Raw genomic sequence first — 26947 nt, 5'->3', positions numbered from 1 at the left:
CCCCGCGCCGGGACCCTCCTGGAAGCACCGGACAGAGAGAAGGGCGGAGGGGTGAAAGGGCCGGATCCTGCCCAGTGCCGGCGGGCAGTTCCCTGGGGCAGGATCAGCCCAAACCTCCACCAAACAGCGGGAAAACACCCGGAGCGCGGGGACGCGCCGAATGCCGGGGGGCCAAATCCCCCTCCCCGCCCCGTTAGATGCGAACGGTGTTGATCCGGAGGGGTTGGACGTTCTTCCCGTTGGCGTGACTCTGCCCGGGGCTAAAATAAGAGCAGAGCTTGCCAGGAAACCTCTCCCGGAAGGTGTAGAGCCAGGACATGTCGTCGGCGTTGTAGAAGATGAGAAGCCCCTTGTCGTAGTCCAGGAAGACCCCCACCTTCTCCAGCTTGCTCTTGACGTTGAGCCGGGTCCAGGGCTCGGTGCAGGCGCTGTACTGGTTACCGTCGTGCATGACGATGCAATAAAAACCTCGGCTGGGTTGAATTTGGATGCTGCCCTTGCGGGTGACGGCTTCGTGGGCCAAACCGATCATCCACTGGGTCTTCTCGGAGACCACCACCTCCCAGTAGTGGACCCCGCCGCCGAACGCCTCCGAACCCAAGACCGAGACCTCCACGTCGAAGCGTTTGGGGGAGTCCTGCAGCGGTTGGGGGTGCAGGTTGCCGTACGCCACGATGGTGCAGTCGTCGGAGAGGATCAGGCGGTGGTGAGCCGTGCCGGGGTCCAGCGTCAGGGCTGCCGGCACTGGGACAAGGGGGGACACGGGGACAAGGAGGGGACAAGCGTCAACGCAACCCCCAGACCCAGCGCAGGTGGCTCTGCCCCAGCAGTTTGCAAACCACCGTGGTGCAGAGAAGGCCACCGGTGTGTCCCCATCCCTCACCGGTGTGTCCCCATCCCTCACCGGTGATGTCCCCATCCTCCCCATCCCTCACCGGCGATATCCCAATCCCTCACTGGCATGTCCCCATCCCTATCCCTCGACGGTGATGTCCCCATCCCTCAGCAGCGTGTCCCCATCCCTCGCTGGTGGTGTCCCCATCCTCCCCATCCCTCACCAGTGATGTCCCCGTCCCTCACCGGCGTGTCCTCATCCTTCACCAGCATGTCCCCATCCTTTGCCAGTGATGTCCCCATCCCTCACCGACACGTCCCCACGTCCCTTGCTGGTGACGTCCCCATCCCTATCCCTCAACCGGTGATGTCCCCAGCCCTCGCTGGCACGTCGCCATCCCTCACCAGTGGGTCCCCTTCACTCGCTGGTGATGTCCCCATCCTCCCCGTCCCTCCCTGGCAATATCCCAATCCCTCACCGGCATGTCCCCATCCCTCGCCAGTGATGTCCCCATCCCTGTCCCTCGCCGGTGACATCCCCATCCCTCACCGGTGTGTCCCCATCCTTCACCGGCATTTCCCCGTCCCTCACCAGTGATGTCCCCATCCCTCACCGACACATCCCCATCCCTATCCTTCAACCAGTGACATTCCCCATCCCTCACCGGCACTTCCCCGTCCCTCACCAGTGATGTCCCCATCTCTATCCCTCAACCGGTGATGTCCCCATCCCTCACTGGCACACCCCCATCCCTCACCGGTGGGTCCCCTTCCCTCGCCGGTGATGTCCCCATCCCCATCCCTCACCGGAAACCCCACCGACCCCGCAGCCAGCCCATCCCCGCGTCCCTCACCGGGATGGATATCCTGGAAAAGGGATTTCCAGATGGTGTACTGCAGCGGCCCCATGTACTTGGAGGTGGGAAAGTCCTCGTAGGTCAGGTTGGTCTCGTGGATCTTCCCCTTCAGCCTGCGAAGGAGAGATGATGGAGAAAGGGGGGACGATGCGGGGGACCCCAGTGTCACCCCGGTTGTCACCCACCTCTCGGAAAGGGAAGCGACGCCGGCTAAAAAGACGTGTTTGTCGGCTTCGGCCAAGCGCTCCTGGAGGATCTGGCTGCCCTCCTGCACCTTGCGGAGCTGCTGGCTGTAGCGTTGGATCTTCTGCTCGATGTCGGTCAGCGTCCGCGCCGTGTCCGCCTCCAGCTCCTCCAGCATCGCCTTCTGCCGCTCCCGCAGCAGCCGGTGCAGCCGCTCAAAAGCCTCCCCGATAGTTACCCGCAGGCTCTTGGCTGAGGACTTTTGGGGTGCAGGTGGGTGTCAGGATCCCCCAAAACCTGCCCCAACCCCTCCATGAATCCATAATTCCCAAAATAAACCCCTACAGCCCCGTTAACTCAAACAATTTTGGATGCTCCAAGCATCCAGGGATGGATATTTGACCCTGCATCCCTATAGAAAACCTACAATAAAAAAACCCCGTCATGGTGGGGATGGAGAGAAAATTGAACCTCGCTGAAAGTTGAAGCCCTGAGCAAGGAGGAGATGAATATAAAATAAAAATTAATTTAAAAGATATATAAAAGCAGCCCTGAAGGAAATAAAGAGGGATGAGCAGCCTGATAGGTGGCTTCGTCAACCTACCGGTGGGTTTCGGGGTACCGGGGAAAGAAAAAATGGGGCAGATCCATGAAACTGTGGGGTTTGGGGTCTTTGGAGGTCCCCAAATCAGGTCAGCGAGGCTGGGGTGCTATCGGGGGGCACAGCCGCGTCCCCGCTCGTACCTTGGTCTCGGCCAGCTGCCGTTTGAGGAGGTGCAGGGCTTCGGTGTGGCCGCGCTCGCTCTCCTGCAGCCCCTGGAGCTGCTCCTTCAGCTCCCGCTGAAAAAAAAAAAAAAAACCCAAAAAATAGGGGATTTGGGGGAAAAAAGGGATCCCAGCAGGCAGCTTTCCTGCCAAAACCCGGCTCTTGGGGTGCGGGGGGTCATGGAAAAGGGGGGTGCAGGGGCACGGTTGGTCCCTGCCGGCACGGGGATCCTGTCCAGGGCAGAGCTGGGGGGCAGGTAATGGTTTGGGGGGTGGGCTACTTGGGGGGCGCATGGCCAGCTGGTTTGTGGACAGACAGACAGATGGCCAAGGGGGAATCCCACGGGGGCAGAGGCACAAGAATATATGGATTAATGGATAGACAGACGGACGGGAGGAAGCCACAGGGCTGACCCCAACGGGGAAAGAAGGGGTGCAGGGACAGACGGACGGGAGCCAACGCCGAGGCAAGAGGGGACAGATGGACGAAGGAGCTGAGAGGAACAGCTCAAGGCAGGGGATCCTGGAGGGATGATGTTCTACGGCCAGGGATGGACGGAGGGATGGACGGAGGGATGGACGGAGGGATGGACACACCTGCAGCTCCTCGAAAGCATCGTCCACGTTGGTGACCTGGTGCTGCTCGTGCACGGCGGGCTCGTCGCAGAAGAAGCAGACGACGGCGCGGTCGGTGAGGCAGAAGAGCTTGACCTTCTCGTGGTCCTTGCAGGGGAAGGGGCTGCGTTGGGCGCCCAGGATGGCGTCCAAGGGGAAGGCGCTGTAACGCTCCACGATGTTGGCCAGCTTCAGGCTGGGGGCCAGGGTGGGTTCGGTGAAGGTTCGGCGACACTCGGGACAGTCGCGGGTGCCCTGGGGTTCCTGGCGCACCCAGTGCTCGGTGATGCACCGGCGGCAGAAGTAGTGCTCGCAGCCGAAGCTCACCGGGTCCTGGTAGATGCTCAGGCAGATGGAGCAGAGCAGCTCGTCCTTCAGGCTGCAAGCCATGGCTCGGGGCTGGGGGAGAGGCTGGGGGGGCGGCAGGAGGTAAAGGGGGGGCCTGGGGGGGTGGGGAGAGCTTTTGGGGGGGAATGGGGGGGCCTGGGTGTGAGGCTGCTAGCGAGGGGGGCTGGGGAGGGGGGGCTGAAACGGGCGCGAATTGGGGGTCAGGAGGCAATGGGGGGGCTGGGAGGGCTGCAACGGGGGGAATTGGGGGGTCAGCCTGAAATGGGGGGGAATTGGGGGGGGTCAGCCTGAAATGGGGGGGTTGCAATGGGGGGAATTGGGGGCTCAGCCTGAATTGAGGGGAAATTGGGGGGTCAGCCTGAAATGGGGGGGGTTGCAGTGGGGTGGAACTGGGGGCTCAGTCTGAAATGGGGGGAATTGGGGGGTCAGCCTGAAATGGGGGGTTGCAGTGGGGAGAACTGGGGGGGTCAGCCTGAAATGGGGGGGAATTGGGGGCTCAGCCTGAAATGGGGGTGTTGCAATGGGGGGAACTGGGGGGTCAGCCTGAAATGGGGCGTTGCAATGGGGGGAATTGGGGGGGTCAGCCTGAAATGAGGGGAAATTGGGGGGTCAGCCTGAAATGGGGGAGTTGCAGTGGGGGGAACTGGGGGGGTCAGCCTGAAATGGGGGTGTTGCAGTGGGGGGAATTGGGGGGTCAGCCTGAAATGGGGGGGTTGCAGTGGGGAGAACTGGGGGGGTCAGCCTGAAATGGAGGGGAATTGGGGGCTCAGCCTGAAATGGGGGGAATTGGGGAGTCAGCCTGAAATGGGGGGGAATTGGGGGGGTCAGCCTGAAATGGGGGGGGGTTGCAATGGTGGGAATTGGGGGCTCAGCCTGAAATGGGGGGGTTGCAATGGGGGGAACTGGGGGGGTCAGCCTGAAATGGGGGGAACTGGGGGGTCATCCTGCAATGGGGGGGCTGGGGGGTTTGTACCGGGCGGGACTGGGGGTGAAGCCAATACGAGGGACCTGAGGGGCTGTAATAGGTGGGGCCGGGGGGTGCAGATGATATGGGGGAGCGGGGGGGGGGGGACTGTAATAGGGGGGACAGGGGGTCAAGCTGATTTTGGGGAGCCCAGGGGTGGGGGGCACCCAGGGGAGCGGCTGCAATGGGGCTGCGATGGGGGGGGGGGGGCAGGGTTGAGGCTGCCGGGGGGCTGCAATGGGGGGACCCGCGGTCGAGATCACCCCCCCCCCGGCTCCCGGCAGGACCCCGGTTCGAGACCGCTCCCCGCCCCTCCAAGACCGCGGGTTCGAGGCCGCCCCCCGCCTCCCGCAGCCACCGGCGCCTGCTGCCCTCACCCAGCCAGGGATGGTGCCGGTGCCCGGTGCCCGGTGCCCGTTCCCGGTGCCCGGGGAGTGGGGGGGTGGGGAGCGATCCCGCCGCCGCCTCCCAGCGCGCCCCGCCGCGACGGGCGGGGGGTGGGCAAAGAGGAGGGGGCGTGGCCGCGCGGCACTTCCTGCCCACGCACACCACACACACCCCCCCCCCCCCCCGCAGCCACAGTGGTGCCGCCCCCGCCCCATTGTCCCCCGCGCGGCGCGGCCCACCGGCGCGCACCACCGCCCGCCCGGGGAGGGGGGGGCCGCTTAAAGGGGCCGCGGCGCTTCTTTTGGGGGGGGGGGCTCTTAAAGGGGCCGCAGCACCGGGGCGGCCCCCCAGAGCTCCGCCGGCGGCTCCAGCCCCCCCCGCCGCCCCCCCGCCCCGCGCCCTCCTCCCGCGGCACCTCCACCCGTGTCCCCGGCCCCGCCAACCGTCCGTCTGTCCGTCCAGCCAGCCGTTCGCCCACCCAGCCCTCGGGCCGTTCTTCGGTCCCTCTGTCCGTCCACCCGTCCGTCAGTCCCCTGTCCAGCCACCCCCCCGGGCCCTAATCCCTCCGTCCGTCCGTTTGTCCTTCCGTCCCTCTGTGTGTCCCCCCCCCGTCCATCCCTCCGCCCCTCTGTCCCTCTGTCCGTCCATCCCTCACTTGGTCCCCCCATCCATCCATCCCTCTGTCTGGCCCTCCGTCCGTCTGTCTGTCCACCCCTCGGCTTTCTGTGCCCACCAGCGCTGCCCCCATCCCACCCCCCTGGCAGAGCAACAGGGGACCCGTGGGGACAAGGGACAGGGGACACCATAGGTGACACTGGCACAGGTATTGCTGAGAAAACACTGGTTTTCCCCAAAATTTTACCAATTTGGCCAAAAATCACATCGAGAGGAGTTTCGGATGATGAGCTTCTGCTGTCCCCTCCCGTGTCACCGCGATGCTCCGCCACAGTGGGACCTATGGGGACCAGTGGGCTTTGCCAGTGGCGGCTGCTCCACGGCAGTGCTGGCTGCCCCATAGCGATGTTGGCTGCCCCACGGCGAGGCTTTCCCCCGTCCCGAAAGCCCCCGGGGGACCCTGGGGACCCGTTCGGTCCCCCTTCGAGGACCAGGCAGGACAGAGGACGGGTCCCCCCAGCCCCCCGGGGCAGGAGGGGGACGGCGGGCGGGGGGGTCTGGAGCCGGGAAGATGGAGACGGAGTGGGGACACACACACAGACGCAATTCCCTGGGAGGGGGTTAAGCTGCATATTTCGGAGGCGGCGGGAACGCCTGGCTGGGAGCCAAAGGGAACAAGCGCCTCGGCTTTTCGCCGCCGAATCGCCCCGCTCCGGCTGCCGGCACCCCCCTTTTTTCCCTCCTCCCGCCCCAGCACAACCAGGGTATCCCCCCATGTCCCTTCCCCACCTTTCGGGGAATAACCACCCGTTTTGTTCCTCTTCCCGCCAGGCCCGAAAAGCTTGGAAAAAGCCAAAAAAAAAACAAACCCCAAATGAAACCCCCACATGGGTTTGGTTTTTTTCTGCTTGTTTTTCTGCATTAGGAATTCAGGTCTTGTCTCCCCTCCGGGACCCACCAGGGACGGAGGAAGGGCTGAAATTAAATCATCAAAGAGCCGCGCCGGCGAGCGGGGATGGGGCCGGCTCGACCGGAGAAGACAAAAAACCCCCTTTTTTCACCCCAAATCCAGCCCCGCTCAGATTCAGGGCTGGGGGGTCCCATCCCGGATCGTTAACGGGTTATTATTTAATTTGTATCCCAAGCGTGTGGCCGAAACACCCGGGAAATTTGGGCGAACATCGTCCCGCTGGACCACGTGGCGGTCAACCGGAATTGCCGACGCTCATCCCGGCGGCTCCTTAGGCAATGAAGGGAAACCGCGGGGCGGGTGTGTTTGGGCAAACAGGGAAATTAATCCCGGTTAATTAGTAAATTGGCTTCGTTACCTCCTGGTAACCCCGGCGCAAGCCGAGGGGGCTCCACCGTGTCTTGATTCCCGTTTTTTTGGGGGGGTATGCAGCCCCTTCTCTGCCCCGGCGTGCCGGAGGGTGCCAGGACGGGGTGAGGGTCTGGGCGATCCGGCAAAGCGCAGTGACGCGCCCAGCAGGCAGGGAAAACCCGTCTCCTTCCCACGTGTGCCGCGTGTGCCGGCTCCACTCGCGGGATGCTGGCGGGAAGGGAGGCCCCTGAGCCGCGGTGCTGGAATTTTCCCCCCGCCGCCGGATGAAACAGCGCTGCCGGCGGGATGGGCACGCCGGGACGTGCCCGCTTGGCTCTCGGCATGCGTGCCTCCATCCCGGCATAGCTCTTCCCCTTGTCGGAGCCAAGGCGGAGTGCCGGGAGCATCCCTCGCCGTTGGAGACCTCCTGTTGTTGGAGCCCACCTTCTTGCCGCGTTCCGAGCCCGGCCTGGCCGGGCTCCGTTTGAGGAGTCCCCTCCTAAGGGTGTTGCGGGAGGGGATTTTAGCCAAAGCCCCGGCACCCCTCCACCCGGAGCACGAGGACGCACAAAGCCACCCCACGCTGGCGCTTTTCATCTCCTAAGTGCTTTGCAAACATTAACTAATTAATCCTAATTAACTCATTACCTAATTAGAACCAAACGGCCCTCCCGTTTGCAGGGAGAAGGGAAACCCACGCACCTTCGTTTCCCCACCACCACCAAACACGCCAAAACCTCCTCCGGCTTCACGCCAGCATCGGCGAGGACCTCGGCACCCGGCCCTCCCCATCGCCGCGAATCCGGGGTGAAAAACCCACTTTATGGGTTCGTTAACCCCAAGAAGGCAGGAATGAGGATTTTCACCCCTCGGGCCCAAGCAGCACCGGGAACGCCGGCATCACCGATGCCTGGCGTGGCCAGACCGTTGCGGGGGAACCTCCTTCGGGGCAGGCGGCGGACGCTTCCACCAGCTTTTTATGGAAAAGGAGGGATTTCTCGTGAAGGAAACGAGCGGGTGGGTGGGATGGAGGAGTTTTGGAGGGGCATTGCCCAAAGGATTGCCTTCCCGGTGTCCCGCAGTCAGGGACAAAGACTTTGGGGACACCGAAAAAGCTGGCCGGGAGCCCCGCATCGCCCCTCGGGGACCATGTTTTCCCACCGGCACATCCCAGGTTGCCCTCCATAAACATCTCCCTTTCTCCACCGAGTCAACCGAAGGGATTTTACACAGCGCCGGCGTTGTGCCGGACAGATCCGGCTTCATGGTGATGCCAAAATGGGAAGGAGCCGGCGTTCCAGGGGGGAGCGCGCAGGTGTAGCGGCCCCGCAGCTTTGCCGAAACCCCCGCGGCGGTGATTTACGGCGGTGATTTACCTCCGCTCCTGCCTTCCCCTCCTTTTAATCGCGGTTGGATCTATCCCAGGGGCAAAACCAGCCTTGGAACCGTATTTTTTCGGAAGGCGAGCGCTTATTTCCTCCATTTTGCAACCCAGGACGGAGACGGGCACGGTTTTAGTACTATTATTTTTTTTTTTTTATCCCTGCATACCAACCACCTCCCCAGGAAAGGGGCCCCTTTCCCACACCCAAGATTAAATCCACCCAACGTAGGGTCGGAAAAAAAGCCCGGAGCGTTGCTTATCTCAGCCAGTCTCAACAAGGACGGTCCCAGGAGATGTTCACCAACGCCTGATGGACCCCCCAAGCTCAGGGATGACCCACAGCGTGTCCTCCTGCCGCAGATTCGCGGTTGGACAACGCCCCCCCCCACCAGAAGTCAAGAATCACCTAAAATGGTGCAGAGGTTTAAAACCACCAGTTTCATAATCACGGCAAAAAAAAAAAAAAATCCCAGCAGCCGAAAGCCCCGGCGCTGCGGGAGGAAGCGAAAGCACCGATGAAAATAAACCCAACGAGGGGGAACTCGGCGGCATCGGGGATGGACACCGGTGGCTTAAGGGACCTCAGGGAAGCGCTGAGATGTTCCGGTCTTCTCCCCGTGTCCCGTTTTGGGGTGAGACCAGCGTTGGGCAGCAACTGCCAGGTGTCAACATCCCAAAATCAGATAAAAGGGGAGTTTTCGAGCTGCTGGCTCAGGTTCTTGGTTGAGTCATGGGTAATTAATGGATCTGGGGACCTTCCAAGATGGGAAAATGTTGGGCAACGGGGGGGATCCCAGACCAGCTAGCTGGTGGTGGTGCTAAAGAAGCGGTGGGGACATGGGTAGGGGACACGGCCAGACCCAAGAGGGCACCGGGAGGGTGACAGCACCTCTTTCCCGGCACCACCGCCTTGGCCAGGACCTTCCCCAGGGTCTTCATGGCCCTCCACTCGCCCAGGGCAGTTAAAGATGGATGCCCACACCTCTGTGGAGACCTCTTGGAAGCTCATCCCAAACCAGGAGACGTCCAGGGAAGTTAAAGATGGATGGCCACACCTCGGTGGAGACCTCTTGGAAGCTCGTCCCAAACCAGGAGATGTCCAGGGAAGTTGCAGATGGATGGCCACACCTCGGTGGAGACCTCTTGGAAGCTCATCCCAAACCAGGAGATGTCCAGGGAAGTTGCAGATGGATGCCCACACCTTGGTGGAGACCTCTTGGATGCTCATCCCAAACCAGGAGATGTCCAGGGAAGTTGCAGATGGATGCCCACACCTTGGTGGCGACCTCTTGGAAGCTCATCCCAAACCAGGAGACGTCCAGGGAAGTTGCAGATGGATGCCCACACCTCGGTGGAGACCTCTTGGAAGCTCATCCCAAACCAGGAGACGTCCAGGGAAGTTGCAGATGGATGGCCACACCTCGGTGGAGACCTCTTGGAAGCTCGTCCCAAACCAGGAGATGTCCAGGGAAGTTAAAGATGGATGGCCACACCTCGGTGGAGACCTCTTGGAAGCTCATCCCAAACAAGGAGATGTCCAGGGAAGTTGCAGATGGATGGCCACACCTCGGTGGAGACCTCTTGGATGCTCATCCCAAACAAGGAGACGTCCAGGGAAGTTGCAGATGGATGCCCACACCTCGGTGGAGACCTCTTGGATGCTCATCCCAAACAAGGAGACGTCCAGGGAAGTTGCAGATGGATGCCCACACCTCGGTGGAGACCTCTTGGATGCTCATCCCAAACAAGGAGACGTCCAGGGAAGTTGCAGATGGATGCCCACACCTCGGTGGAGACCTCTTGGAAGCTCATCCCAAACCAGGAGACGTCCAGGGAAGTTGCAGATGGATGCCCACACCTTGGTGGAGACCTCTTGGAGACTCATCCCATCCCATCCCATCCCATCCCATCCCATCCCATCCCATCCCATCCCATGCCTGGTCCTTCCCCACTCCCCACCTTTCTCTTGGAGGCATCGTTTGGGTTTGCTAATTATGGTTCCACCATTCAGGGCGTCCCTCTCCTCTCCGTTGTCCTCCGTGACGCAGCGTTTCGGGAAAGCGTGAAAAAAATCCCCAGTTTTGGGGGGGTTTAAATTTATTTTTAATTTGGAAACTCAGAAGCACCGTCATCCCCTGGACCTTGGAGAAGAAGAAAGGGAACCGGGTGGGTTTTGCCCCCCTTTTTCCTTCCCCTATGGGCTGTATCTGCTGACTTGGGGTACAGGGCTGAGGTGGGGGGGACACACAAATAAAATGATGAAAAAACAGAGAAATAAATTTAGATTTTAAAAAAAAAAGACGCTCCCTGAAAGGGACGTGGCGGGGGGAGAAAGCAAATGGGGAGCCCCAAGGGGCTGCCAAAGCTGGGGGGTTTGGGGAGACCCCGGGGGTCTGCAGAGACCCACAGAGGGGATGGGGAGACCCCAAGATGGGGGGGGGGGATACCCTGAGAGGGGCTGGGGAGCCCCCAGGGAAATGGGGGGGACCCTCAGGGGGCAGAGGGAGGACTTGGGGGGGGGCAGCATCCCTGAGGGGGCTGTGGAGACCCTCAAAGGGGCTGGGGAGGGGGGCCAAGGTGGGGGGGGCACCCCGAGGGGGGCTGTGGGGCTGCAGAGGCACAGAGAGGGGTTGAGGGGAACTGGGGGGCTGAGGGGACCTGGGGGGGAGGGCTGAAGAGATTGGGGGGGGCTGAGGGGCTCTGGGGGGGCTGAGGGGACCTGGGGGGGGCTGAGGGGAACTGGAAGGGGGGCTGAGGGGATGTGGGGGGGGTTGAGGTGAACTGTGGGGGCTGAGGGATCTGGGGGTGGCTGAAGAGATTTGGGGGGCTGAGGAGAACTGGGAGGCTGAGGGGATCCAGGGGGCTGAGGGGATCTGGGGGGGGCTGAGGGGAACTGGGGGGCTGAGGGATCCGGGGGAGCTGAGGGGATCTGGGGGTGGCTGAAGAGATTTGGGGGGCTGAGGGGAACTGGGGGGGCTGAAGAGATCCGAGGGGGGCTGAGGGGATCCGGGGGGGCTGAGGGATCTGGGGGGGGATGAGGGGAACTGAGGAGGGGGGGCTGAAGAGATTTGGGGGGGCTAAGGTGAACCAGGAGGCTGAGGTGAACTGGGGGGGCTGAGGGGATCCAGGGGGGCTGAGGGGATCCGGGGGGGCTGAGGGGATCTGGGGTGGGGAGAATTGGGGGGGTCTGAGGGGAACCGGGGGGGGCTGAGGAGCTTCGGGGGGGTGAGGTGCTGAGGAGAACTGGGGTGGCTGAGGGGAACCTGGGGGCTGGGGGGGGTCGGGGAGGGCTGAGGAGATTTGGGGGGCTGAGGAGATTTGGGGGGGGGCTGAGGAGATTTGGGGGCCTGAGGAGATTTGTGGGGGCTGAGGAGATTTGGGGGGGGGCTGAGGAGATTTGGGGGCCTGAGGAGATTTGGGGGGTGCTGAGGAGATTTGAGGGGCCTGAGGAGATTTGGGGGGCCCTGAGGAGATTTGAGGGGCCCTGAGGAGATTTGGGGGGTGCTGAGGAGATTTGTGGGCCCCTGAGGAGATTTGGGGGGTGCTGAGGAGATTTGGGGTGCCCTGAGGAGATTTGGGGGGTGCTGAGGAGATTTGGGGTGCCCTGAGGAGATTTGAGGGGCCCTGAGGAGATTTGGGGGCCGCTGAGGAGATTTGGGGGGCCCTGAGGAGATTTGGGGGGTGCTGAGGAGATTTGTGGGCCCCTGAGGAGATTTGGGGGGTGCTGAGGAGATTTGGGGGCCCCTGAGGAGATTTGGGGGCTGCTGAGGAGATTTGGGGGGTGCTGAGGAGATTTGGGGGCCCCTGAGGAGATTTGGGGGCCGCTGAGGAGATTTGGGGGTCCCTGAGGAGATTTGGGGAGTGCTGAGGAGACCTGAGGGGCCCTGAGGAGATTTGAGGCGCCCTGAGGAGATTTGGGGCCCCGAGGAGATCTGAGGGGCCCTGAGGAGATTTGAGGGGCCCCGAGGAGATTTGGGGGGCCCTGAGGAGATTTGGGGCCCCGAGGAGATCTGAGGGGCCCTGAGGAGATTTGAGGGGCCCCGAGGAGATTTGGGGGCCGCTGAGGAGATTTGGGGCGCCCTGAGGAGATCTGAGGCGCCCTGAGGAGATTTGTGGGCCCCTGAGGAGATTTGGGGGGCCCTGAGGAGATTTGTGGGCCCCTGAGGAGATTTGGGGCGCCCTGAGGAGATCTGAGGCGCCCTGAGGAGATTTGAGGGGCCCTGAGGAGATTTGGGGCGCCCTGAGGAGATTTGGGGGGTGCTGAGGAGATTTGAGGGGCCCTGAGGAGATTTGGGGGGTGCTGAGGAGATTTGAGGGGCCCTGAGGAGATTTGGGGGCCCCTGAGGAGATCTGAGGGGCCCTGAGGAGATTTGGGGCGCCCTGAGGAGATTTGGGGGCCCCTGAGGAGATTTGAGGGGCCCTGAGGAGATTTGGGGGGTGCTGAGGAGATCTGAGGGGCCCTGAGGAGATTTGAGGGGCCCCGAGGAGATTTGGGGTGCCCTGAGGAGATCTGAGGGGCCCTGAGGAGATTTGAGGGGCCCTGAGGAGATTTGGGGGGTGCTGAGGAGATCTGAGGGGCCCTGAGGAGATTGAGGGGCCCTGAGGAGATTTGGGGGGTGCTGAGGAGATTTGGGGGCCGCTGAGGAGATTTGGGGGCCCCTGAGGAGATCTGAGGGGCCCTGAGGAGATTTGGGGGCCCTGAGGAGATTTGGGGGCCCCTGAGGAGATTTGAGGGGCCCGAGGAGATTTGGGGGCCCCTGAGGAGATCTGAGGGGCCCTGAGGAGATTTGAGGGGCCCTGAGGAGATTTGGGGGCCCCTGAGGAGACCTGAGGCGCCCTGAGGAGATTTGGGGCGCCCTGAGGCCATTTGGGGCGCCCTGAGGCGAGCGAGGGGATCCCGCGGGGCTGAGGGGACCCGGCGGCTCGGAGGAGATTTCCGTGTGGGGACCTGAGGGGAACCTGAGGACGCCGTGCCCCGCCGCACCCCCCACTCTGTGTGTCCCCCCCCGGTAAGGAGCGGGGCGAAGGCGGCGCCGCGGCCGGGCCCGCGCGTCCCGGGGTTGGGCGGGCGGGGGCGGGCGCGGGGGCGGGCGGCGGCGCGGGGCGCCCATCTTCCTCCGTGCGGCGGAGCCGGCGGGACGCGGCGGGGGCAGCATGGCTGTTGGTATAGGAAGTGTCTTCTTTTTTCCTCACCCCCCCCCCTTTTTTTTTTTACCTCTTCCCTTCCTTCCCCCCCCTTCCCCCCCCTCCCATCCCGCCAAATCACCTCAAAACCCCCCCAACCCCCCTCACCCGGGTACGACCGAGGGGGGGGGCCCGGCCCCACTCCCCCCCCCCCCCCAGCGCTGCGTTTTGGGTTTTTTTAATTTAAATTATTATTTATCCTATTTTTTTTTACATTTTTTCCCTCACCCCCCCCCTTCCCCTCCTCGCAGATCTGCAGAATATGGCGTCCCCGTCCTAGCGTTTTAAAAATAAGCCGGGGCTGCATTTTTGTTTCCTTTTGTCTGCGAATTTTAATAAAACCGTCTGAGAATGTGGGAGAGGCGGCGGATGAAGGGGGGGGGGGGAACTCCCGGCCGGGCCAACCCCCCCCCCCCCCAAACCCCCCCCTCCATCCCATCCCCGGCCTTTTTGTCTGAGAAAAAAAAAAAAGGCCAACCCCCCCCCCCCCCCCCCAATCTCCCCTCCCAGGTCGAGGATTTCAACTTCACTTAACGCCAAACTTCGCCTTTTTCCACCTCCTTTTTTTTAATTATTATTATTATTTCATTTTTACCACCCCCCCCCTTCACCGAGGAGAAGAAGAAGGAAAAAGGGGGGGGGATGAAGGGGGAAAAGGGGGGGGACGTCCAGGAAAATACCCATTTTGCTGGATTTTCTCTTTTTCTCTCCCTCTGGATGGTCTAATGGAAAAGTTAATTGCAGCTGAACGTACCTATTTTTGTGGATGTTGCATGTTGGGGGGGGGTGTGTTTGCTTTTTTATTTATTCACGGCTTTTTTTCATACGCAGGGGGTGGCGGAAGAAGTGCGCGGGGGGGTGGTTATTATTATTGTTATCATTTTTATTCCTTCCCCCCCCCCCCCCTTTTTCTTCCTTTCCTCTCTTTCCGCATTAACCGGTTTTGTCTAGAAAGTGGTCTCGCTGGCTGGAAGGTCTAACGGGGGAATATTTTTGCATCGCGCTTTGGCAGGAATGCGGCAGCCTTAGCGAGGGACCCAAATTTCCGTGGCGGTGCTTAGAGAGGTCTGTCTGTCTGCCTGGACGTATATTTAGCCATATACTATTTATACATCCATAATCTCCCGGCCACGTCGGGGGCCCGGGGGGGGAGCTTAGAGCCGGCGTGGCCGCGGCGAAGCCGGACGAAGATGCGTTTTAACCCAGGAATGATTAATTTGCTGATTTTATTTCTTTTTCTCCAGCAAATACCCTGCAAGGTCGGAGGATGCTCCTTGTTTTCTGGGTTTTTTTTCCCCCGGCCCCGCAGTCTTTCGGACATCAGCCGGGTTTTTTAATCCGGGGAGGATGGAGCGGGCGATAGCGGCTTCGAGCCTGAGGCCTTTTGAGATTATAAAGTGATATTTTAGCGGAGAGGTAAAAAAGTTTTCGGTCCCTCCCGGCGTGCAGTTTGCCGAGAGGCGGAGGGTCCGGGGCGAGGGGATGGATTTCAACCCCGATTTTCCAGCCAGCTCCCATCCCTCGGCTTCACAGGCAGCTTGGGGGTAAACCGGGCTTAAAAAAACCATTGCTTTTTTTTTTGTTTGTTTTGTTGTTTGTTTTTTTTTGTTGTTCTCTCTATTTTCAGGAAAAACCCCACGTTCCCACGGGTCGGGTAGGTCGGAGCCGCTTCGCTTTTGTTCCTCCGCTCTGGGATCTCGCGTGCCGGGGGCTGGCGGTGGGTTCGGGGTGTGTGAAGTTGTCCTCCTTGTCCCCCCGTAGAAAAACGCCCCGCGTGCAGCACCCGGTCTCAGCTAGAGCTGGAGATGGACGCGGATAAGGGGAAGCAACGCCAATACTCGCAGAGGTGGGCATGCCGGCTTTATTGAGGGGACCGGAGGAAAAAAAAAAACCTATATGTATTTACACCGTAAAATAATGTATATGCGCTTAATGATGCGTATGCACGTAATTACATACATGCATATAAAAATAATATATATACGCACATCATAACATCTGTATTATCATGCGCATATATATCTTTATATATAAGCGGGGGCAGATTTTGGCCCTCCCTGGGGAATTTTGGGGGGGTGCGGGGGGATACCTGCCCGTCCCCCCTGCCGGGAGGGGGCCGGATCCGGCGGCGGAGGGGACCCCGCTCATGGCGTAAGTTTGACCGCTTGAAATTTCTGTTTTAAGATACGTGTATTTATATGTGTAAAATAATCTTTTTCTTCCTCGATCACCACCCCCCACCCCCCCCCCCCCTTATTTTTTTTCCCCTTTAAAAACTCTGGATTTTCGGTCGGGGGGTGCGATGTCACAACAAGTGCATGTTGTATTCGGTGCGCGCTCGCTACCTCCTCGGAGCAAACCCCTGCTAAGCCGCCCGTGCCTCGGTTTCCCCACCCGCCGGTGCGCGGCATCACCCATGGGTGCTCTCCAGCCTCCCCCCCGCCTTGCTGCCGTGGGGGGCCGGCTGCCCCCCGAGCTGGCTGTTTTGCGGGCCCCATCTTTGCCTTGCGGGGTGCCTGGCTGGTCTCTTTTAGGGGTGTGGGTGTATTTGGGGGAGCAGGTAACCCCCCCAGCGCTGGGGAACGGTGTGTTTTGGGGGGGGACGACACAGGCCCCACGTTTGGCGCGAGCGTCACCCCACAGGTGCCGGCTTTCCCTGCGGGCTGTCCCCGTGTCCCCTGCGGTGGGTCCCATCGGTGACGGGACGGACAGACGGTGTTTCGACCCTGAGGATTTGGGGTTGTGCCGCCTCGGCCCCCGTCTTTCGGGAGCCTTGCCTCCCTGGTTCCCCCCCTCCTTCATCCCCAGGAGGGGGGACCCCACGGTGGTCCCCAGCGTGGCTTTGCCTCCCCTTTTGCTTCACGCCAGCGCTTGGCTCCTCGTCCCTGTGCCCGCGCACCCCCTTTCCCACGCAGGGACCCCCATACCAGGATGGGGTTTACGTTGGGGCTCATTTTGGGTTGGTTTTGCTGAAAATGTGAAGGAGAAACACCAGTTAACGGCCCTTCGGGGGGCGGAAACGTGGGGTTTAATTGGTTCCATCTTGGGTGAATTCTTCTGGCGCGCGGTCTGCCCCCCCCCTCCCCGGAGCGATGGGGCTTTCGGATCTTGCCCGTCGTTTCTGCTTCCCCGGCCTCGCCTGCCTTCTGCCACCTCTGCTTTGGGGTAAATTCCTCCTGGATGAGGACAATCCGGGCGGAGAGGGACGCGAGTTCCCCGAGGATGGAAGCGGGATGGTTCTGGATGCTGCTTCTGGGATGGGGTTTTTGCGGAGGGGCACTCACTTTCCCTCGGAAAATCCTCCTGCTCTGGGCAAACCCCGCTTGCATGCGGGGGGAGACCTGTCCTCACGGGGGGGAGAGGGCCGTGGCCTCGTGTTTTGGGGGGAAGCTGAGGCACGGTGCGGGGCAGAGCCAGGTTCTGCCGTCGCCCAGCCACAGGAGCTGGCGGGGACATGGCGGTGCCAGCGTCACCATCCCCTGTCTGTCCCATGGCGGTGAGGACGTGCTGGGATTCGGGGAGGGGATGCAGGGGACCTCACCCCGCTTGGCTGTCGGCCGCCGCGCCATCTCGGGCCGCCGTCGGCTTTCCTGCGCTCGCCACTTGGCATGGGGAGGGGAATCTGTGCCCCGATGCTCTCACCGGGACCCTCGGGGACAGGACGCTGCGGTTGGGGACACCGAGGGCTCGGCTTCTTGCTCGGTCGAGGGCACGTTTAGGCACGCCGACCACCGCTCCGGTCACCCCAAATCCCTCCCCTCACCTCCCAGCTCCCCCTCCCGCCCCGTTTGCCGGCTGTACCGGGTGGGTGATCGCTCGCCGTCCTCAGGGTTGCCGGTACCCGGGAGCTGCCCCCTTTCTCTCGGCGGTGCCGTGAAAAGAAATCTCTTGTTTCTTTTTATTTCAGCGAAGGCGAGACAGAGAGGGCTGCCAAGGTAGAGGCGTTCCCTAGAGAACTGTAGCTTGACTTAGCGGCAGTTGGGTAGGAAGTTGGAAGGCTCTAGTGAGCTCGTGCCCACCCGTGCCATCATCTACCTCCCATCAATCTGGAGCCTCATCGACACGTCTCCCCAGGCAGCTGCGGCCACCTGGCTTCTGAGGCCAGCCTGTGAGTACCAAAACACCGGCGTCCGACCATATCTCGCCACCGCCGACCCCTCGCTGCCGCCGCCGCACCCCTTTCCCCCTCGGCATCCCCCCCTCGCCCCGGCTTGCCGGCTTCTCGCGCTCTCTTCCTTCCCCGTGGGTGCGGAGGCGATGATTTTTGTGTCTTTTTAGGGTCGCCCGAGATGCTGCCGCTTCCCCCGCTTCGCCCGGTTGAGCGGCGATGCCGGGTACTGCGCCGTTCTGCGGGAATTTGGGGTTTGGCCCCCGTTTTTGGGGTTCCGCGCATCTTCCTGCTTGCTCTTCCAACATCCCTCCAGCCGTGCCCGCTCGGGCGGCCGCGATGCTTTTAGCACCCACCCGTGTCCCTGGGGACAACCTTCGGCTTCCCCTTGGCAAGAGTTGTCCAAACCCGGTACCCGCAGAGGATGCCGGGGGCTCTCCCACCCCGCGGTTTGGACCGCAGGACCCTGTGCCACCGGAGAGCCGCTACCCAGGGCGGGTTTTCCCCCTGGCCAGCCAAAAATTGGGGGGCGCGCAGAGCCCTAACGCTCCCCCTCAACCCCGTGTCCCGCACAGCTGGGTCCCGCAGAGCCGGGGGGAGACGCGCTGCAGCATTCCCCACCCTTCATAATTTCCATTTTAATGGATTTTCTTCTTTTTTTTTTTTCCTTTGCTGCATGTCAGCTTCCATTTTTCATAGTTAGCTGAGAATATAGAAAAAAGGAGGTTTTTTATATATATATATATATATATTTTTCCATCTGCTTTATATCCCCTCCTGCTTCCTCCCCCAGCCATCCCAGCCCAGGGAGAGGGGGAAGCCGCTCCTTCCGCTCCTGATGAAATACCGCACGATTTATGACATGAAATCGGAACAGGAACAGGGATTTTTTGATATTTTTTTTTTTGGCACACCGACCATTTCTTTCCTCTTTATTCCGGGCAGGTTCGTCAAGCTCCGAGCGCGGTGGTTTTGCAAATAATTTATAATTAATTTAATAAGACCTCTTCAAGTGGAGGCGGGGGCGGGGGATAGACGCAATATTTTCACTTTCCTCCCCAAAATGCGCTTCATGCCTTTGCCCACTCCCCCTCCAGCTTTGCACGAGGGGTCCTGGGACTGTTTGTAGCGGTTTGTGCCGCACCCCGGCGATGGTTTGAGAGCCGCCCCGGCGCTTTCGATCCTTCTTGGTGCCACCGATGGCTCCGGCAGAGCCTGGCATGCTGTCGGGACAGGGAGGACGGATGGACAGACAGATGGGAAGGACGGAGGTCGCAGGGCACCTGCTGTGACAGGGGAGCAGCTCCAAAAAACCCTTTTCTAATCATAGCTCCGGCTTCCTGTTTTCCCACGCCGCGGGGCTGCCGCCGGGGCGGTGGGCTTCGTGCCGGGGTGCTTGGCCGCGTCGGGGGGACCCGCAGCCCTCCTGCCTGCACTCCTCTGCCCGCTCGCTGCCCGCTTTCCTGCCCGTCTCCATCACGAGGGGTTTTCCCTGCCGCGACCTCCTCTTTCGGCCCCGTCTCCCGGTGCACCGGCCCCTCGTGCCGTCATCCCCACATCCCGCAGTCCCCCATCCCGTGCTCATCATCCCGAGTGATCTGATGTGTGTGTATATATATATACGTAGCCAGTGGGTAAACTCGCAACGTGGGCGGCGTGTGGGTACATATATAATCTATATAAAATAGCCGGTGGCGTATGGGAAAGCGCATTTAATAGCCCCAGCAATTACCCTTTCTTTGCGCACGGGCGTGGCGCAGAGCGGGACTCCCGGCTCTGCCTTTCGCCTGCCTGCGCCGTGGAGAGGGGGGTAAATTCGGCGGGTGGAGAGAAAACGGAGGGGAAAAACAATCGTGCCTGGGGATATTGCGAGGATCCGGGTTCGCTTTCACTTGAAAAAGCTGAAATTTGGTGCACGGGCAGCTGGGAGGTGACCCGGAGCGGTTCAGGGCAGGGAGGGGGAATTTTGGAAGCCGGTGGGGATGCTCGGTGTCCGGGTGGTCTCTTGGCCTGGCCGCGGCGTTGGGGTCTGCCAGGCAAAATGGCTCCTGTTCTTCAGCACGGCCTACAGCCGCCGGTGCGTCGGTCTGAGTCCCCCCAAAACGCGCCTTGTCCTGCGCCGCGCTGCTCCGTATCATGAGGGTCAGTTGGTCCCCTCCTTCCTGCCTCAGTTTCCCCCCAAAAACGAGCCTGGAGGGGTCCAGCACATGGCTCTTTTTCAGGCTGGGGTGTCCGTAGGGGTGCTAAGTCCCCGGCGGGACCAGGACCCACTTTCACTGGGTGCTGCCCACCCTCCTATGGTGAGCTCGGGGTCTGATGTAAACCGAGGGGCAGCAAGTGAGTGCGAGGAGGAGGAGGAGGAAGGCTCATCACCCCCTCCCAGCCCCAGGGTGCTTTTTTTGTGGGAGCAGGGATGTTCCCGGACGGCAGCGGCACCGGCGCCATTCGGAGGAGGCTGCCCATCCGGCAAACACAGGACTGTGTCTGAATCCCCGCAGCCGTCACCCGGGGCTCTCTGTGCCTCAGTTTCCCCAGCCGCCGGTGCTCTGCCATAGGCACCTCGCCCCCGAATCCCACCACCCCGAAGGCTTTCGGGGACGTGCTTTGCCGGAGGTGCCGGTCTAGTTTCTCCCGGGATCCCGGCCGTGTCCTGGTTTATATTACAGATGGAGCTCCTCGGGGACCACTCCTATACGTTCCACCGGGGTCCCTTATACACTGTACCCTTAAACACCCCCGTAATGAGGTTTGCCGGCACGGCGATGCCCGTTTACACCGGGCCGGTACGCTGGTGTCGTTTTCTCGCCGTCCCTCTTTCAGATCTTTTTTATTACCCGAAGATGGACTGCAAATTAATTTTCCCAACGTGTTTAAGCGTTTCTAAATCTCCCGGCCCCGCTGCAGCCGGGTTTTCCCGCCGAGCTGCCCGCGGACATCACGGGTTGCTTCGCTTGGGATTGGGGGTGGCTTTTTTTTGGGGGGGGGATTCAGCCGGGGTTGGGTTTGGGTTCGATGTGTCGCCGTCGTGCTCGCCCTCTCTCGCGGCAGCGTCCCGTCCGCCTCTGTCATCCCGCCTGGAGATATTGGAGGAGCAGTGCGGATACCTCCGGGAATTGGGAGATGTGGTTTTTTTTTTTTTTCCCAAATTCCCCCCCCTGCTCTTGCCAAATTGCATCCTCGTGCGCTTGCCGGCGTTTCGGGGTCTTCATGGCAGGCGGGTGCTCGGCGTTACCCCGATCCTGCAGGAATTTCCAGCTGGGAAGATGCTCGGGAGGTCCCCAGCCCTGCCTGCTCCCTGCCTGCTCCCTGCCCTCTTTCAGAGCCTGCGTGTTGCTGTTTGGGGGTTTGATGTCGGGGCGGGGGGGGGGGGTTCAAGCCCCCAGGGGAGGTGGGAGGGGGGGTCCGTGCGGCAGCCGGTGCCACCCCATAACCCGCCCTCCCTCTCTCCCCCCAGGATGGCGGAGCCTCGCTTCAACAACCCCTACTTCTGGCCGCCCCCCCCCCACCATGCCCAGCCAGGTAGGACGCTCCCCCCGGGACAGCGGGATTTTGGGGAGGAGGGAGGACAGGGGGAGGCCCCGGGGGGAGGCCGGGGGTGCTGCCTCCTCCGCCCCTGACCCACCGCTCTGCCTTCTCCCCCCCACCACCCCCCACCAGCTGGACAACCTGGTCCTGATCAACAAAATCAAGGAGCAGTTGATGGCGGAGAAGATCCGACCCCCGCACTTGCCCCCCACCTCCGTGGCCTCCCAGCAGCCCCTCCTGGTGCCCCCCTCGCCCGCCGAAAGCAGCCAGTCCATCATGTCCCTCCCCAAACTGCAGCAGGTCCCGGGTCTCCACCCTCAAGCCGTCCCCCAGCCCGACGTGGCCCTGCACGCCCGACCGGCCACCAGCACTGTCACAGGTACCGCCACGGCGGGGGGGTTAGCGGCTCCCGGCAGATTTTGGGGAGGGATCCCCCCGATTTGGGATAATGCCGTGAGAGAAGAGAGCGGGGGACACCCTCCCTAACATTAACGCCCCCCGCCTCTTTGCTCGCCAGGGTTGGGGCTGGCTTCCCGCGCGCCGGCGGTCAGCACCTCCGAATCCAGCACGGGGACGGGGACCACCACCCCATCGACTCCCACCTCCACCAGCCAGAGCCGCCTCATCGCCTCCTCGCCCACCCTAATCTCAGGAATCACCAGCCCCCCCCTCCTCGACTCCATAAAGACAATCCAGGGTCACGGCTTGCTGGGGGCACCCAAGGCGGAACGAGGCCGTAAGAAAATCAAGGCGGAAAATCCCTCGGGACCGCCGGTCCTGGTGGTGCCCTATCCCATCCTGGCCTCGGGGGAGACGGCCAAAGAGGGGAAGACGTACAGGTAGGCGCCCACCCGCCCGTGCGGGGGGCCGGGGTGACGGTGGGGTGCCCCCCCCGCCCCAGCCCGGTCCCTGCGGGGTTCTCCCTCCCTCTCCAGGTGTAAGGTCTGCCCCTTGACGTTCTTCACCAAGTCGGAGATGCAGATCCACTCCAAGTCGCACACAGAGGCCAAGCCCCACAAGTGCCCCCATTGCTCCAAATCCTTCGCCAACGCCTCCTACCTGGCCCAGCACCTGCGCATCCACCTGGGCGTCAAACCCTACCACTGCTCCTACTGCGAGAAGTCCTTCCGCCAGCTGTCCCACCTCCAGCAGCACACCAGGTGAGGGCCCCGCGGGGCCGGGGGGGGCCCCGGGAGGCTGGGGGGGCGGCCCTTCAGCCCCGTCTGCCCTTAGGGGGTGGCGGGGCCTGCGCCCGGCGTCCCTTGTGCCATGCTCGTTGTCCCCACAACGCTTGTCCCCCCCCCACCACCTTCATCCACGCCACGTTCGTCTGTCCCCACTATGCTCATTGTCCCCACCGCTTCCTTCATCCCTGCCGTGCTCATCTGTCCCCACCACGCCAACCTGTCCCCACTGCCTTCATCATCCCCACCGCCTTCATCGTCCCCACCACGCTCATCACCTCCACCACCTTCATCGTCCCCACCACGCTCATCACCTCCACCACCTTCATCGTCCCCACCACACTCATCACCTCCACCACCTTCATCGTCCCCACCACACTCATCACCTCCACCACCTTCATCGTCCCCACCACACTCATCACCTCCACCACCTTCATCGTCCCCACCACGCTCATCACCTCCACCACCTTCATCGTCCCCACCACGCTCATCACCTCCACCACCTTCATCGTCCCCACCACGCTCATCACCTCCACCACCTTCATCGTCCCCACCACGCTCATCACCTCCACCACCTTCATCGTCCCCACCACGCTCATCACCTCCGCCACCTTCATCGTCCCCACCACGCTCATCACCTCCACCACCTTCATCGTCCCCACCACGCTCATTCATCTCCACTGTGCTCATTGTTCCTACCACCTTCTTCATCCCCGCCACGCTCAGCTGTCCCCACCACGCTTACCGTCCCCACTGCCTTCATCACCCCTACCATGCTCACCCTGTCCACTGCCTTCATTGTCCCGACCATGCTCATCATCTCCACCACACTCATTGTCCCCACCAACTTCTCCATCCCCACCACCTTCATTGTCCCTACCATGCTTATCTGGCTTCGCCATGCCAGTCCGTCCCCTCTGCCTTCATCGTCCCCACCACACTCATCATCTCCAGTACCTTCATCGTCCCCACCACGCTCATCATCTCCACCACCTTCATCGTCCCCACCACGCTCATCATCTCCACCACCTTCATTGTCCCCACTACGCTCATCACCTCCACCACCTTCATCGTCCCCACCACACTCATCACCTCCACCACCTTCATCATCCCCACCACGCTCATCACCTCCACCACCTTCATCGTCCCCACCACGCTCATCACCTCCACCACCTTCATCGTCCCCACCACGCTCATCATCTCCAGCACCTTCATCGTCCCCACCACACTCATCACCTCCACCACCTTCATCGTCCCCACCACGCTCATCACCTCCACCACCTTCATCGTCCCCACCACGCTCATCATCTCCAGCACCTTCATCGTCCCCACCACACTCATCACCTCCACCACCTTCATCGTCCCCACCACGCTCATCACCTCCACCACCTTCATCATCCCCACCACGCTCATCCATCTCCACTGTGCTCGTCCTCCCTACCACCTTCTTCATCCCCACCATGCTCACCCATCCCCATCACCTTCATAGTCTCCACTGCCTTCATTGACCCCGCTGTGCTCATGATTTCCACCATCTTCTTCATCCCCACCGCACTCATCATCTCCAGCACCTTCGCTGTCCCCACCACGCACCTCCATCTCCACCATGCTCATCATCCCTACCACCTCCTTCATCCCTGCCACGCTCATCCCTCCCCACCACACTTACTCTCCCCACTGCCTTCATCATCCCCACCACGCTCATCATCTCCGCCACCTTCACTGTCCCCGCCACGCTCATCGTCCCCGCCACGCTCATCGTCTCCACCACCTTCATCGTCTCCACCACCTTCATCGTCCCCACCACGCTTATCATCTCCACCACCTTCATCGTCCCCACCACGCTCATCATCTCCAGCACCTTTGTCCCCACCACGCTCATCACCTCCACCACCTTCATCGTCCCCACCATGTTCATCCATCTCCACTGTGCTCGTCCTCCCTACCACCTTCTTCATCCCCACCATGCTCACCCATCCCCATCACCTTCATAGTCTCCACTGCCTTCATTGACCCCGCTGTGCTCATGATTTCCACCATCTTCTTCATCCCCACCGCACTCATCATCTCCAGCACCTTCGCTGTCCCCACCACGCACCTCCATCTCCACCATGCTCATCATCCCTACCACCTCCTTCATCCCCGCCACGCTCATCCCTCCCCACCACACTTACTCTCCCCACTGCCTTCATCATCCCCACCACGCTCATCATCTCCGCCACCTTCACTGTCCCCGCCACGCTCATCGTCCCCGCCACGCTCATCGTCCCCACCACCTTCATCGTCCCCACCACCTTCATCGTCCCCACCACGCTCATCGTCCCCACCACGCTCATCGTCCCCACCACGCTTATCATCTCCACCACCTTCATTGTCCCCACCACGCTCATCACCTCCAGCACCTTCATCGTCCCCACCACACTCATCATCTCTGCTGCCTTCATCGTCCCCACCACACTCATTGCCCCCAGGCCCCCTGCCCAGAGCCGGGCCCCCCTCTTGGCTCCTCCCCCCCCTTTCCCCCGTGCCCCACTGGGCGCTTTGCTGTCACTCGGTGTGTCACCGACGTGGCTGTGCCCACCGCGGTCCCCGTCCCTGGCGTCACCCCTCCACGTGGGACAGGGGCAGCGCTGGTCCCCGGGGGCGGCTGGGGCAGAGGGGACGGTGACCTGACGTTCCCCCGCCCCGCAGAATCCACACCGGCGACAGACCCTACAAGTGCCCGCACCCCGGCTGCGAAAAGGCCTTCACGCAACTCTCCAACCTCCAGGTCAGCGCCCCGGGACGGTGGCGGGAGCGCCGGGAGGGGGGAGAGGAGCCCCGCACCCCCCCCGGGGTGGGGAGGGCACAGAGCGGGGTGGCTGCCGTAACCCCCCCCCCCCCGCCATTTCGCAGTCCCACCAGCGACAGCACAACAAGGACAAGCCCTACAAGTGCCCCAACTGCTACCGGGCGTACACGGACTCGGCCTCGCTGCAGATCCACCTCTCGGCTCACGCCATCAAGCACGCCAAGGCCTACTGCTGCAGCATGTGCGGCCGCGCCTATACCTCGGTGAGCCGGGGGGGGCCGCCGGGACGCCCCCCCACCCCAAAAATCCCGCTCCCCCGCCCCGGCCGGTTCTGCCGCTCACCCTCTTCCCCCCCACCCCACAGGAGACCTATTTGATGAAGCACATGTCCAAACACACCGTGGTGGAGCACCTCGTCAGCCAGCACTCGCCGCAGAGGACGGAGTCACCCGGCATTCCCGTACGGATCTCCCTCATCTAACCCGGGAACGCCTTTGGCATCGGGGGACACACACACACACACACATGGACGGGACACCCCCGCACAGAGGAGGAGGAGGAGGAGGAGGAGGAAGCACCACCCGCAGCACCCCAGCCCTGGCCGGGAGCCCGGCGGGACGTGCCCGGGGCCGTGTCCCCCCGCCCCGCCCCGGGTCCCCGCAGGTTTGGTGACATCCAAAGACGGTTTCAGAGCACTTTGAATCTCTGCGGTTTGGTTTATTTTTTTTTTTGGGGGGGGGGGGGTTGTCTGCAGGGGGGGGAGGGGAGCGGTTTCTCCTCCTCCCGGGAGCCCCCACCCCCTCCCCTCCCACTTTTTGGATACAAATATATATATATATTTATTGGCCAAGAACTTGGTGCTGCTAAAAACAGAACTAAGACCCAAAACGAACCGTGGATGGAGAAAAACGAAGCCGGAGGGGGGGTCCCACCGCCGCCTGCCCCCCCCACGGACTCTCCGGCGGGAGCAGCCAGGGACCGCAGTGGCCACCACCTCCTTCGGGACGTTTGGGGTTTATTTTTCAAACATTTTGGGGTGTTCGGTGGCGGTTTCTCTATTTTTTTTTTTTGGGGGGGGGGGGGGGGGCGCATCCCTTGCGAGGGAGAAGCCGGCGGGCAAAGCCGCGTCCCTCCGGGGCCGCACCCGACCCCCCCATCCCCGGCACCCCCCAAAATCCGCCTTGGGGAGCGCGGGGGGGTGGGTAATCGCTTTGCCTTGTGCCCGCCGGCCCCGGGCGCCTGTACATAAACCCGTGTATAGAGCCGGGGGGGGCACCCCCCCCCCCGCAGAGCCGCGACAAAAAGCTCGTCTATATTCTGTACTCTTTGGTTCCGGTTTGGGATATTAACTCTGTTATTTTTTATACACTTTTTACGCCTTAACTCATCGTTTATTTTGGGTTGGTTTTGTTTTGTTGTGGTTTTTTTTGCCAGGGTGTTTTATTTACCTTCTGTTTATTAATTTTTAACCCCTCCCCGTTATTTTTTATTCCCCCCCCCCCCATTCCTCGTTTCCCCCCCCCCTCGATGTTGTACGATACTCAATATTGTAATCTTTTTTGTCAGCATGTTAATACCGTGTAAATACGCCTCTTATACACTTAACACCCCCCTCCCTCCCCGACCCCCCCCCCTCGTTTTGGGGCTTTTTTTTATTTTCCTCGCCGGAAATCCAGGCCGGGCGTCCCTAGAGCTAGTTCCTACCTTAGTAAAAAAGGAGAAAAAAAAAGAAAAGGATAAAAAAAAAAAAGAGAAAAGAAGAGAAAATGATAAAAAAAAAAGCCCTCGCCCCCCCGCCCTCCCCCGCTGTCTTGCATTGTGGTTCACGGAGAAGTCGGGGGGCGGGGGGGGGGGGAACCGCGGCCTCACCGGGAGCGTTGCG

The 26947-nt window shown here is 61.6% G+C and overlaps 2 protein-coding genes across 3 annotated transcripts; one reads left to right on the top strand and one right to left on the bottom strand.

Moving 5' to 3' along the window:
- Positions 1 to 3: 3 nt before the first annotated feature.
- On the bottom strand, positions 4 to 4977 carry TRIM62 (tripartite motif containing 62). The gene is made up of 6 exons (XM_059834737.1): positions 4944 to 4977; positions 3237 to 3665; positions 2619 to 2714; positions 1877 to 2133; positions 1689 to 1804; positions 4 to 744 (listed from the first exon to the last, which is right to left on the bottom strand). The coding sequence occupies exons 2-6, from the start codon at positions 3642 to 3644 to the stop codon at positions 194 to 196; spliced, it is 1428 nt and encodes a 475-aa protein (XP_059690720.1). The 5' UTR covers positions 3645 to 3665; positions 4944 to 4977; the 3' UTR covers positions 4 to 193.
- An 8414-nt stretch (positions 4978 to 13391) lies between these two features.
- Positions 13392 to 25581, top strand: ZNF362 (zinc finger protein 362). Of its 2 annotated transcripts, none has more exons than XM_059834739.1 (9): positions 13392 to 13437; positions 15219 to 15303; positions 21020 to 21061; positions 21201 to 21469; positions 21608 to 21929; positions 22026 to 22250; positions 24966 to 25044; positions 25170 to 25328; positions 25430 to 25581. In XM_059834739.1, exons 1-9 carry the CDS (start codon positions 13428 to 13430, stop codon positions 25544 to 25546), a joined length of 1308 nt encoding a protein of 435 aa, XP_059690722.1. In that variant the 5' UTR covers positions 13392 to 13427; the 3' UTR covers positions 25547 to 25581. The 2 variants fall into 2 exon arrangements, with proteins under 2 accessions (XP_059690722.1, XP_059690723.1); XM_059834740.1 differs by lacking the exon at positions 13392 to 13437 and adding an exon at positions 15090 to 15111.
- Positions 25582 to 26947: the final 1366 nt, after the last annotated feature.

The sequence above is a fragment of the Gavia stellata genome, unplaced genomic scaffold (assembly GCF_030936135.1).
Source record: "Gavia stellata isolate bGavSte3 unplaced genomic scaffold, bGavSte3.hap2 HAP2_SCAFFOLD_578, whole genome shotgun sequence".
Classification (NCBI taxonomy): Eukaryota; Metazoa; Chordata; class Aves; order Gaviiformes; family Gaviidae; genus Gavia; species Gavia stellata.
Note: the sequence above shows the minus strand (reverse complement) of the source record. Positions and strands in the feature narration are given on the sequence as shown.

Excerpts from the sequence above, each read along its gene's own strand:
- TRIM62 (XM_059834737.1), bottom strand. The coding sequence starts at position 3,644 with ATGGCTTGCAGCCTGAAGGACGAGCTGCTCTGCTCCATCTGCCTGAGC. Across the intron at positions 2,134-2,618 it reads GGCAGCTGGCCGAGACCAAG|TCCTCAGCCAAGAGCCTGCG; the intron begins GTACGAGCGGGG and ends GCACCCCAAAAG. Across the intron at positions 1,805-1,876 it reads GTCGCTTCCCTTTCCGAGAG|GCTGAAGGGGAAGATCCACG; the intron begins GTGGGTGACAAC and ends TCTCCTTCGCAG.
- ZNF362 (XM_059834739.1), top strand. Across the intron at positions 15,304-21,019 it reads CAACGCCAATACTCGCAGAG|GATGGCGGAGCCTCGCTTCA; the intron begins GTGGGCATGCCG and ends CTCTCCCCCCAG. Across the intron at positions 21,930-22,025 it reads AAAGAGGGGAAGACGTACAG|GTGTAAGGTCTGCCCCTTGA; the intron begins GTAGGCGCCCAC and ends CTCCCTCTCCAG.